The 12,022-nt window shown below is 51.7% G+C and overlaps 1 protein-coding gene across 1 annotated transcript; it reads right to left on the reverse strand.

The window, feature by feature from the left end:
• Positions 1-153: 153 nt before the first annotated feature.
• LOC135385121 (uncharacterized) lies at positions 154-2,139 on the reverse strand. The gene has a single exon (XM_064614297.1). The coding sequence runs from the start codon at positions 2,137-2,139 to the stop codon at positions 154-156; it is 1,986 nt and encodes a 661-aa protein (XP_064470367.1).
• Positions 2,140-12,022: the final 9,883 nt, after the last annotated feature.

Raw genomic sequence — 12,022 nt, forward strand, 5'->3', positions numbered from 1 at the left:
CGCTGTTCTTCTTTCTTCTTCTTCTTCTACCTCAGAGCAATGGCCGTTAGCCACTGAGGGCGATTGGCCAGGGCTAGTCATGATGTAACGCGTGGAGCGACCTCAGATATCAGGTACGATCAGATAGGATGACAAAAGCAGCCACATTGGACGCTACGGTCCAGCTCCACCTCCCCAGGTGAGAAGCCCCAAATGATAGGATGGACTGCAGGCAGAGGGGGGCGCCGGCTCTGGCCAGAGGGCGAGCCAGGTATTCTTGACGAAGGCGCTCGAAGCGGTGGCAGTGGAGAAGGAAGTGCTCCCCAGTCTCGTCCTGACCACAGTGCAAGCACGCGGGAGAATTGGAGACTCCAGCTCGGTGTAGATAAAAGTCAAGAGGGAGGGCGAGGCATCGGGGAGACGTGTAAGGAGCACCTCGACGTGGCGAGAAGCGCAGCAGTGAGGCTGCCATGAGTAGGAGAGGTGGGCGTATCTGAGGGGAACAAGGCGGGACCCAGTGAGCTGCAGGAACCTCCGATACCTGTCTTTAGTAACGTCAGCCAGAGGGGGGAGAACATTGATGATCGGGCCAAAGAGTGCCGCCTTGGCTAGGCTGTCTGCCGCCTCGTTGAGCGAGAGACCACGGTGCCCCGGTATCCAGGTGAGCACAATCTCTGAGACGTGAGGCGGAGCAAGGGAGGCCAAGAGCTGCTGTAGCGGGCTTGTCGGGTTAGAGAGAGAAGAGATAACGGACAGACAGTCCGACAGGGCTAGGACTTTGCAGAAGGGCCCCGGGACCATCCTAACCGCAAGGGTAATGGCGAGAAACTCACTTTCGAAGGCTGGAGTGTAGTCAGGCAGGCGGACAGGGAAATGCGCGTCAAAACGAGGGCAGACTATGCCTACGCCCGCCCGCTCCTCCGAAACGGACGCATCGGTTGCAACCGCTAGGTGGTGAGGAAAACGGTTGATATGGCCGGAGAGGATGGCTTCCAACCTGTCCGGATTGGCGGAGGTGATGCCAGGTTGGAAAGGGTCAGCGGACAGCACCAAAGGGCTCGGCCGGGGAGATCCATGTGAGGAGAGATCAGTCAGCGATACCCCTAACGGCGCCAGTAAGCGCTGAGTGAACACTAGCTGCGGGGTGTTTGCCTTGCGCCACAGCCTAGCCAGCCACTGAGGCATGTCCCTGAGAGCAGCGGTGTGTCTGAGAGAGAGGGGGCTTTGGCATAGAGAAAGGAAGGTATTGACTGTGAGCAGGCGAAAGCGCGACTTTAAAGGAGGAGCTTGAGCTTCTGAGTACAGCGCCAGGTTCGAAGCATACTTAGGGAGACCCAGGCAAAGGCGTAGCATCCGCTTCTCGATGGTGAAGAGTCTAGCCAAGCGGTAGTCTGGAAGATGGGAAAAGAGGACGCAGCCAAACTCCAGTATCGGGCGTACGTAACACTGATACAGGAACAGTAAAGCTTTCCTACGCATCCCGATGCGGGCGCCGGAGCAACGATTAATGATGCTGAAGGCCTTCGCAGCTTTTTGGCTCAGGGCTTCAAGGTTGTGGGACCAGTCATGCTCGCTGACGTACCACACACCGAGGTACTTGAGTGTGTTTGCCTGGCGGATGGACTCCGACGAGACCTTCAGATCGAGAGTCATGACGCCCGTTGAGCGTCCGGAATGGGGAAAGAGGAGCACGGCAGACTTCTGCACGTTCAGCGAGAGGTGAACGGATCGCATCCAGGCAGACAGGGTGACAAGGTACGCTAGCAACTTCTCGTACAACGAGTGCAATGAGGGCGATGAGGCGAAGAATGCTATGTCGGCGGCATAGGTGATTGTGAGGATGTCCTGGTCCAGGGGCAGAGAGCTCATAAGGATGTTGAAGAGCAGGGGTGACAAGACAGATCCTTGGGGCACTCCCCGAAGCTGCACATGCGGCGATGAAGTGAAGCGGCCATCACAGCAGTAAAACGATCTACCGGTGAGGAAATACGCGACCCACGAGAGGATGTACGGTGGGATATTTAAGGAAGTCATTCTTTGCAGGAGGACACTGTGCTCCACGCTATCGTAGGCCTTGGCGACGTCCAACGTAACGAGAGCGGAAAGCTTCCCATTTTCACGGGCAAGACGGATCTGGCTTTCGAGATTGACATGAGCCATCCAGATGGAGCAGCGAGGACGAAACCCAATCTGGCTATCATTTAGAGTAGATGCGGCTTCCATGTGAGAAGAGAGGCGGCGATGCAAGATGCGCTCGACCGTCTTGCAGAGGACTGAGGATATTATCCAGGTCAAGACCCCTGGCGACGGATTTTTTGATGACCGCCACTTTTGCCACCTTCCATTCGTCGGGAACCCATGAGTGCTCTAGAGACATGTTCACGATGTTAAGAAGTTCTTGGGGGTGGGAGGACCAAAGGTACTTTACTATCTTGCCAGTGATACCGTCCGAGCCAGGACCTGATTTTGGGAGGGCGTGCACGACAGAATCCAGTTCCTCCTCAGAAACTTTGAAGAAGCCTGACGGCGACACGTGGGGAACTGCATAGGTGTGGGGAACAGTATTCCTGAAGCGGAGCGAAAGACCCCTGGGAATGTCTTCGAGCTTGGCTTCGGCGACATCGTCGGCAGCGACGGAGAACTCTGGGGAGGCGGCACCCGAGAACGATCTGCGGATGTAGGCGACGTGCCTGTGCAGGTCCCTCCTGCGCTTCGGGTGAGAGAGGAATGAGTTGCGCCCATTATAGAAGGAATGTTTCGCATCCGAGACGGTGCGCTTGAACACAGCTTTAAGGAACTGGAAGTTCTTCCAGTTTACATGGCATGAATTCGATAGGAGCTGCTTCCAGGCGGCCTTGCGCCGACGAAATGCTCTTGTACATTCCTCGTTCCACCATGGCGCGCAGTCCGACGACGAGTGCTTCTGGATATGGAACGTGGACTTCACGAGAGAGCGAGACAATGAGGCCGCTGCCTTTGCGGCGCGATCGATGGCAGGGAGGCCTGTGCATTCCTTCAAAAGACAGGCCAGGCTTTCTGCCTGCAAAGAGTAGTTACAGAGGGGGCGCACGGACACAGTCAGCTTACTAGGAGTGAGAATTTCGAAGTAGATGGGAAGATGATCACTATTAGTGCCCAAGTCAAGAGTTTTCCATGCTGCAAGGCGAATCGATGTGGAGCACAGGGTAAGGTCCAGGACGGAGCGGGAAGTACCACGAAGGAACGTGGGGGACCCGTCATTCGCAACTGAGAGGTTATGTTGACAGATCCAATTCCACAGTTCCCGACAGCTAGAGTCAGTTCTCAGACCCCATGTGACATGATGGGAATTGAAGTCGCCGAGAACAAGGTGTCCACGAGGAACACCAGTCAGAACGCCATTGATGGCAGAGGGGGACTGGAAGCCCGCCGTGCAGTACACGTTAACTACAGCCACGGATCTGTTATCTCGGAGCGTAAGCTGAACTGCAAGGCACTCAAGTGAGGAAGATCAAGTGAGGAGAAACGACGGAAGAAGTGTGCACCAATTTTAAAGAGATGAGAATTAAAAGCCCACCTCCCCTACCCACAGGCCTGTCCAAGCGATACACATGGAAGCCGGGGAACGAAAATGGCCGATGCGAAGCCAAACACGTTTCTTGAAGAACTATAATGTCAGGAGAGCAATGAGAGACGAGTGAGTAGAGGTCCGGTAAAGCAGATGAGATCGAAAGGCAATTCCATTGGAGAACCCGAAGGCTATCCATCAACAAGGAGAGATTCCGCCACTGCAGCAGCGAGAACATCACTGCATCCCTTATTTGGGCCCACCTTCTTGGAGCGTTTGCCATGGGGGTTGTCACAGGGGCTGCACCACCTTAACGCGGGCGGAGAAGCGCCGCGCTTAGGGTTGAATGATGTTGCGTCCATGGAATCAGAAGAGGGGGCCATGCACTGGGGGTCGGCCTGGCTTGATGCTGGTTCGCAGCGCGTGGGGGGTCGAGGGTCAGGAGATACAGCTGGGGCCTTTGGTTCCTGCACCAGGGAGGCTGAGTCGTTGCAAGAGATGACTGGAACAGCGCCAGAGATCACGGAGGAGAGGGTTGCGAACATGGAGCATAACGAGCTGAGCTCGTCTTTAAGCGTGGCCATAGCGGCCTCAACTGCGAAGTTGATCATTCTTTGGAGCTTGACGTCAGAGCACGCATTCACCTGGGCTTTCCCTGCGAAGCCGGGTCTGCGACCTTTCAGCGAAGCGATGGCATCAGCACGCGAACAATGGCGGGAGTCCATAATCTCCAGCAGAGCAGCCTCTTAGTCTCGGTAAGAGCAGGACTGGCAATCGGCAGAGTGCGCATCACCACAAAGGCAGCATCTGAGGGGGGGTGCCGTCAGAGCACGCAGATTCTTCATGAGCTTCTCCGCACCGGCGGCAGCGGACATCGGACTTGCAGTTCTTGGTTGAGTGACCGAACCGGAAGCAGCGCCTGCACTGCAAGGGTCTCCTCTTGAATGGGTCAACACGAAAGACGAGAGGCCAGGACATAATCTCCTCAGGGCAGGAGTGGCCGGCGAATGTAACAATGACAGATTCGGTAGGAATGCGGCGATCATTCTCTAGCCTGCTACAGCGGTAGACGTCGAGAGCTCCGACGCCGGCGAATAGATCTAAGAGTTCGGTCGCGTGCAGGGAGGTGTCCACTCCCTTCACGACGCCCTTAATACAAGCAAGGTGGTGCGGAACGAACGCCTCGACAGGTACACCACCAAAGGAGGACGTCGACAAAAAGTGACCTGACGACTCTTACAATGTCAGATTTGCAAATGACACCGTCCTTGCCATATTGGCGAACTTCGCTAATCTCTCGAAAGTCGGGAGTAATCGCCTCCAGGGATTGTATCAGAGCTTTAGGATTCCGGGATCGGATAGCAGAACCATTGGTTGGCTTGATGACAACCGGGACCGAGCGGAGCCCGTTAGCCGCAAAAGCTTCGAGAGAGGTCGAAGGGATGTCCACAGACGCCGACCAGTACGGGTCGGGTCCACTACTAGTGGACGGCATCTCCTCTAACCGCGCCCACCCGGGCCAATCGCCCTTACCGAGCACAGGGGGTGAGGTCGCTGACTGTGGGGTCCCAAGAGAAAAGGCACCGGGAAAGCCGGTGTCCCTAAGGCGAAGTCGAAGACTCGTCGACCGGAGGTTGCTTCACAGGAGAAGTTCGCCCTGGAACCGATCACCGAGAAGCGGGCGATTCAGTACGGCCGTCATCCACTTCTCGTCACTTTCTCGTAGATGGCGGTTCCAGCTGGTTCGTTAGTAGAGTAGTATTAATTGCTAAAAGAAGAAAAAGAAAAAGGGGGAAAGACTTGGAGCAGGGTGGCTGCCATATAAGGGCACCTGCACCTCCATCTCATTTAGGCGATTTTGAGGTTTACGATATGTGTGGCTCCAGCAGCGTAACAGCATCCACGACACCAGCTCGCATATGGCTCAGCGGTTAGCGTGCTGACCATGTCACGTCGCGGCTGGGAGGTACCAGGGTTCGAATCCTTGTCTGGCGCTTTTCCTGGATTTTCCTCAGACGATTTCAGACATGTAGGCACAGTTCCCTTAGAAGTCGGCCCAGGACGCACATTCCCCGACGGCCGACGACGGCTGATCATAGCTGTCTCGCCACCTGAAAACTACGATCGTTATTATAAGGTGAACCCTCGTTAGTATGACCCCCGTTAATCTGACATTGTCGCTTTATATGACATCTTTCCTTGAGAACCGTTTCGCCGCCATCTAAATCCACATCGTTAGCATGACAGTTTGCCTCTCCGAGAAGATTTGTGTCACAGTAGGGTCTCAAACACATGCATTCTCCCCTCGATATTATGACCATCCCTCACACTTCACCACCACTTGACTTTGCACTAGCCCCAAGGAGATTCTAGGGCCACGTACTTCAGGCAGAGGGCGACACGTGTTAAAATAGGCCGACAAGGTTTGGGATGACCTCTGGATCTGGATGATGATGTTGACCTCGGGATTATGCTTTTCGAACTGCCAAAGCGCTGCTGTGCATGCTGAAAAAGGCAGTGACCACGTGCTGCTGACACACACGGTCGGTCAGTGTGATGCACACGGATGCACGAGAGTGACACATTGGATCTGCCCAGAGGACGCCCGAAAGTGTTGCGGATGGGGTGCATGATGGCGAGCTGAGAGCCCCCCCCCCCCCCCCTCGCAGTACACACGTTCATCCGCAGTGCTGTTGGGCTCCATGGGTTTCATTCGTCCTGTACGAACGTCACCTTTGGCCCTTCATATTTTTTTCTTTTTTGCTCTAGTCGTGTGGACGCCATTACCCCCTCGTGCCACACGTCACTCGGGACGAGGCAAGCGAAGTAGGGAAACTTCGGAACCAAATGGATTTCAAGGTTGCGGTATTCCCACAATCATTTACGTGAACTGAGCACAGTTGTGAAACACAGTTCCAACGCACTTCCAAACATCAAAGCCATTCTATACAGAAGCACGAGCCCCTCCTCCAAAGCAGTGACCGGCTTAGCAATATATTCACCCATCCCATACAGGTGACCATACCGACGCGCATAAAACCTGGCAGACTCCTTGGTCAATGCCAAAATCAGCAAAACGCGGGAACACGGCCCTGCAACCTCCCGCGCTGCAAAACATGCAAGCACGTTCAACACGCTAACTCCATCAAAAGCACTGCGAGCAGTTACACCCACCCCGTTAACCACGCATTCACATGCACAAGCTCCAATGTCATATACTGCATTGAATGCGGCGACTGCTCTATGCAATACATTGGTGAAACCGGCCAACAAATGAACAGCCGCCTTACCGGACACAGAACCGACACGTCCAACAAACTCCCCAAAGCAGTCGCCGAGCACTTTAACGTTCCTGGTCACAATTTTGACAACATTAAACTATATATTCTAGAAACCGGGTTTAGATCCACACGTGACAGACGCGATAGGGAGTCTTATCTCATATACAAGTTCAACGCTCTTCACCCGTCCGGTATCAACAAATCACAAGGCACCCTAGAAACACTTCACAAATAAAATATGATTTTCCCTTCTACCTCCATTATCATCTGTTATGTTCTGCATGGCCACTGCTTTCTGCTTTCTTTATTGCATGCCACAACTTTGTATTACAAATATTGAAAGAAAAAAAAACCTTTGCTCGTTCCGGAATTTTTCCCAAGTAACCACTAACCTCCTTATCTTTCGCTATGCTTGCCAATTCTTGCCTGTTGTCCCGTTTCGTCCACGTGTTCGTGAATCTTCCATTTTTCTGTAACCAGTCTGTAGCCTAGATCACTACATTCACATAATCCCCACCACACTCTAACAAAGCAGCCATTCACTCCGGCCGTAGAAGCCCGTACGGACCCTTTCTTCCCTCCGGGCTGTTGACCCACAATTCGCATGAACCTTTAAACACGTCACACCTAACCCTTTAAATACCATGCCAATGATGAGGACGGTGCCCAGAAGAAGAACAGTCTCTGTTCGAAATATCGGCGGCTTCTGTCCTGAGGCAACTCCTTTCCTATACATCTCTACCGGTTCGCTGGATTCCTACCCATCTACAATGTGTGTAGGTCGGTATGTACAATATACTGCACAATACTACACAATACAATATGCACAATACTACATTGTGTATAAAATACGAAATTGAGCTGCTATACCGAAATATCAAATTAAATAAACAAGGAGAGGTCATTGATATATATACCTTCTGGGTGGCCGTAGTTAGTCCTAAACCTTGGTATTGTCCATTTGTCACAGTGACGAGTACGTTGTGACAAGTGTCGTAACGCAAACAAGGATAACATATGATTATTATTTTGTCGTGTGGCAACTAGAAAAGACTTGAACATGTGATAGTTGTACATACTGGTTATCTTCATTATCTTGAAAGTGGTAAACAAAGGCTGTGTGTGTGCATTCGTAAGGTACATCGGCTATTATACGCGCACTGCCCGTTTCTGTAGGATCAGTAAACTGAGGAGTGGGGGAGGAGGAGGAGTGTCGTTGGGAGGAACCGAGAGGTCTGCCTGCCTGATTAGGCGGCATGTTTCTCGGGAAGGGAAAGGTGGTGGAGAGGAGGAGAGGAAAGGGTGAAGTGGAAGACCGAGCGGAATCCGCTCGGGGGGAGGATAGCTGCGTCCATGGGCCGACTTCAGGGGAACTGTGCCGGCATACGCCTATTACACATCTGAGGGAAACCCAGGAAAAACCCCAGACGGCACAGCCGGCCCGCGGATTCGAACCGCGGATCTCCCAGTCTCCAAGCGCACGCGTTACCGCTGCGCCACCGGAGCTGGTGGTCAGTAAACTAGTTATATGTCTCTCAGCATTCCAGTGCCCCAGACTAAAATGCAATAGCGCAAGACAGGAGAAATTAGTGAATTGTATACAAGTAATTTCTGTGGTTGACTTGACATTATGAAATGCGGGAAGCTGGGTACCCACCATCGAAGGTTCAAACGCTGACAAAAAGCGTTCTTCCTTCTGTGGGTAGGGTTCTGCCTTCTCCTGGGGAAAAGAAACGGGTTGTGAGCATTCCCTACTCCCATGGACATGCCCACAGGGATAAAAAAGTAGCGCCTTCCTTTTCTGTAGAAGTTGTTTTTCGCTGCCCCTTTAAATTGGCCAGAATGATCCCCACGGTAAATAGACCAAGAACCAATGAAGAATGTCAGGTCGATCACAGAAACAAATTTGTTCCGTGCAAAAGGAGTGTTATATACTCCCTACTCCGGTTCCTCGGACGGATCTTCGAGATCAAGGAGTGACGATATCATGTTGTTCATGATGTTCATGTCCAAGGCAGATACGAAGGCATCTGGCCAAAAGGGCACAGAGTCGCTGTTCGGATTTTCCTGAAGTACGGTGTAGCACCGGTAAACAAGTTGGTTCCATGGACCAATGCAGAATGGATGGTTAGGACAGCCTTCTGGTGAATCCCCCGTGTAGCGCCAGCAAAGTGCCGGAGGACGTTCAGTCAGCGCTAAGCATTCATCTATAGATATCTGATGTGGGCTGCCCAGGACAAGTTGCGGTCCAAGGTGACCCCCAGGAATTTATGTCTATGACTTGGCGTAAGGTGATATTGCCAATAGACCTCTCCCTGTTTGTAAACACATGACGTCATAGTGTTTACATAGCGCCACCAATTTGGTAGAGTTGAACTACGCTCGAAGCTATAGGGGCAAACAAGGTTGCGTCCGAAAGCCAGGATCTTCAGGGGATTACGATGGTCCCTGAAAGGGACACGACTTTCGGTCCTTCTTTTCTTTCAGTAGGAGGCAGTGAACAAGTGTCCATTCGTAGAAACCAGCCCTCCCCTTCCGATTTGTTTCGGTTTCGGTCTGTCTACCAACGTTATGATGACGTTTCTCGGGTAGAGGTCTATTGCACCGCAGTGAACTGCACTGAATTGCACTTGCAACGAGCAACAATTATATTCTGGCGGTGAAGAGGCGAAGTTTTTGCGCTCTAGGGGTGGAACGCTACTCCATAGCTAGGGGATCTAATATGAGTGATGACGATGATGAGCGATGACGATGCGAGATGGACGGTGACGATCGGATTGGAGATCCTGAGTAAGAAGAGTAACGTAATGTGGAACCTATGAAGCCTCTTCAATTTTTCCTCTCTTTGACCCACTCTGCCTCTTTTCTGTTTGTTTGTTTGTTTCTTCTCTCTTTTTTCTGGCTCTATTGTTCCACCCAAAAACGCGTTTTGGAGTAGCCAGTCCTGACTGGGTTGGGACTAACCCCTTCACATTTTTCTTTAGTATCTATTCCTATCCAATCCAATCTCCTCTGTTCTTTTTGTTTTTTCCTTACAAACAAATAATTTTGATTTGTTGATGACCATGATGTAGGAAAAAAAAAAGTTATTTACTTGTGCACCGAGTATTGAATGCGGAACATGCACTGAGGCTTTCAAAGCAAAAAGAAAAAAAAAGAGACCGTAGATTAGATTAGATGACAGAAAAAGAATGGGAGCATACGAATTCAACACGTATCGAATAGGGGATTAAGTATCAGTGTAGGGGATTATAAACAAGTAATAATTAAAGAGTCATACGACAGCAAGGCTCGTTCCCACTGACTCCTTCACGTCTTCGATTTATTTATTTTTTAAATTCCGTGTTAGCGCCGCGAAGCAACTGTGGCTACGAGCGGCAGACAGATGGAGAGAGGACAGCAGAAAGGAGTGACGGACAGCGGGGGTTAGTATGCGTCCTGGGCCGACTTCAGGGGGAACTGTGCCGACATTCGTCTGGAAAGCCTTCGGAAAACCCAGGGAAAACTTCAGACAGGACAGCCGGTGGTAGGATTCAAACCCACCACCTCTCAGTCTTCAGCACGTCCTTGGCTACCGAGCGGAATGCCTTAACCCGGTCGGCCATGTCGCTGGTCACGTCCCTGTATCTGTGTATGTACATGGATACGTAAAAGAAATACATTCGATACTTAAAGGGACTATGAAACGATTTTTTTCTTCGTTTCGTTCGAAAGAAGACATTTTTCTGAGTCTAGAACCGAAATTTTACTTTCGTCGCGCGAGCGGATTTCTCGGGAGCGAATTTAAACGGAGCGGCGAAGGGAGGACAGCTGGCGCCGCGCCGTGACGAGCTGCCGAGCGGAGACACAACGGGTAACTTGACGCGACCACGGCCGGCTCAGCAACACGTCATCGTGACGTGTTGCCGAGCCGAGGAATCCCGCCAGGAGCATGCGCCGTAGGATCCCGCGTATGCGTTCATCGGGAGTGGAAATCTCCATGACAGCAGCTTTCGCGCGATCGGCAGATTTCGGCAGTGGCGGCAGCCACAGCGCGAGCTCGGCATTACTTGCCATTGTGCAACACCGGTGACGTAACGGGGAACCGAAGAGCGGTCCGTACAGTTACACTACACCATCGGCAGGGAAATATACGCGGGAGAGGAGGAACGCGGAAGAGACATTTCCAGCGCGCGCTCCTCGCAGAGTGGAGCGATTTCGTCCGGAAAAATTTGTGGCATATTAGTTTCTCTGCGGGAAGAACAGCTTCCATCGAAAAAAAGTATGGGTGTTCGGGAAATTCCATAGTCCCTTTAAAAGAAAAAAAAAATGCATTCTTGTAGCATGTGGAATCTGGTGCACAACCATGTATTAGAGACTTGCAATGACTACAAGTGGAGGTGCACGCTGGGAAACAGTCCGCAATACCCTTTTACTAGTCCTCCCACTCACATTCACTCGATTGTTCAGCGGAATGAAGCTCATGTTCCATGTGCACTTTGACGCTGGTCACAAGCGCAGCACCACTGAACGTCTTGCAATGCCATTTTTCCTCTCCAGTCGCCACCGCACGTGCACGCGGGAAGGTCCGGGGTGCGCTGGTAGTGCTGTTCTCTCTTTCAATGTTCTTCTCTTGCTTCCTGGAGCAACGCGCAACAATTTTGCTTGCTTTAGCGGTCTGAAATAGCGTACCCACCAAGAAGTCAGTCGTTTCTTGTTCTCTCAGACCGACGCCATTGGAGTCTTCAACACTGCACGATCCGATTAGTTACCAGTGTCTTCACATTTTCACTGTCGCAAAAAAAAAAAAAACTCATAATCTGCTGAAAGAAGATGAAAAAAAAAAATCGCCAAACACAGCAAAAAGTTGCTAAGTTTAGCAACAAAATCGCTAAAATGGCAACACTTTCGAACACCACACCTGACATCACCACCAAGTGGAGGATCCAGAGAGAAAAACTACCCGCCCTAAAAAAAAACAAAAAAAAGAACTTTTCTTTCTTTTTTTTTTTTTTTACGCCCTCCGACAAACCCCGCACCCCTAACCGAGAGACCCACCCCTGCAGCCGCTACCCGCTACCATCACCAAAAACCCAAACGCCGCCAGCAACGAACAACGAACGAACGTCCCACCAGCGACGAAGACTAGGGAAATCTGGGGAAAATTCAAAATTCAGTGCCTGCTGGCTGCTGGCCGCTGCTGGCCTACTCTGGAGAAAAGAATGCACTGCAGGTT

This window comes from Ornithodoros turicata, chromosome 2, assembly GCF_037126465.1.
Source record: "Ornithodoros turicata isolate Travis chromosome 2, ASM3712646v1, whole genome shotgun sequence".
NCBI classification, from domain to species: domain Eukaryota; kingdom Metazoa; phylum Arthropoda; class Arachnida; order Ixodida; family Argasidae; genus Ornithodoros; species Ornithodoros turicata.

Coding starts and splice junctions, on each gene's coding strand:
- LOC135385121 (XM_064614297.1), bottom strand. CDS start 2,139: ATGGCTCATGTCAATCTCGAAAGCCAGATCCGTCTTGCCCGTGAAAAT.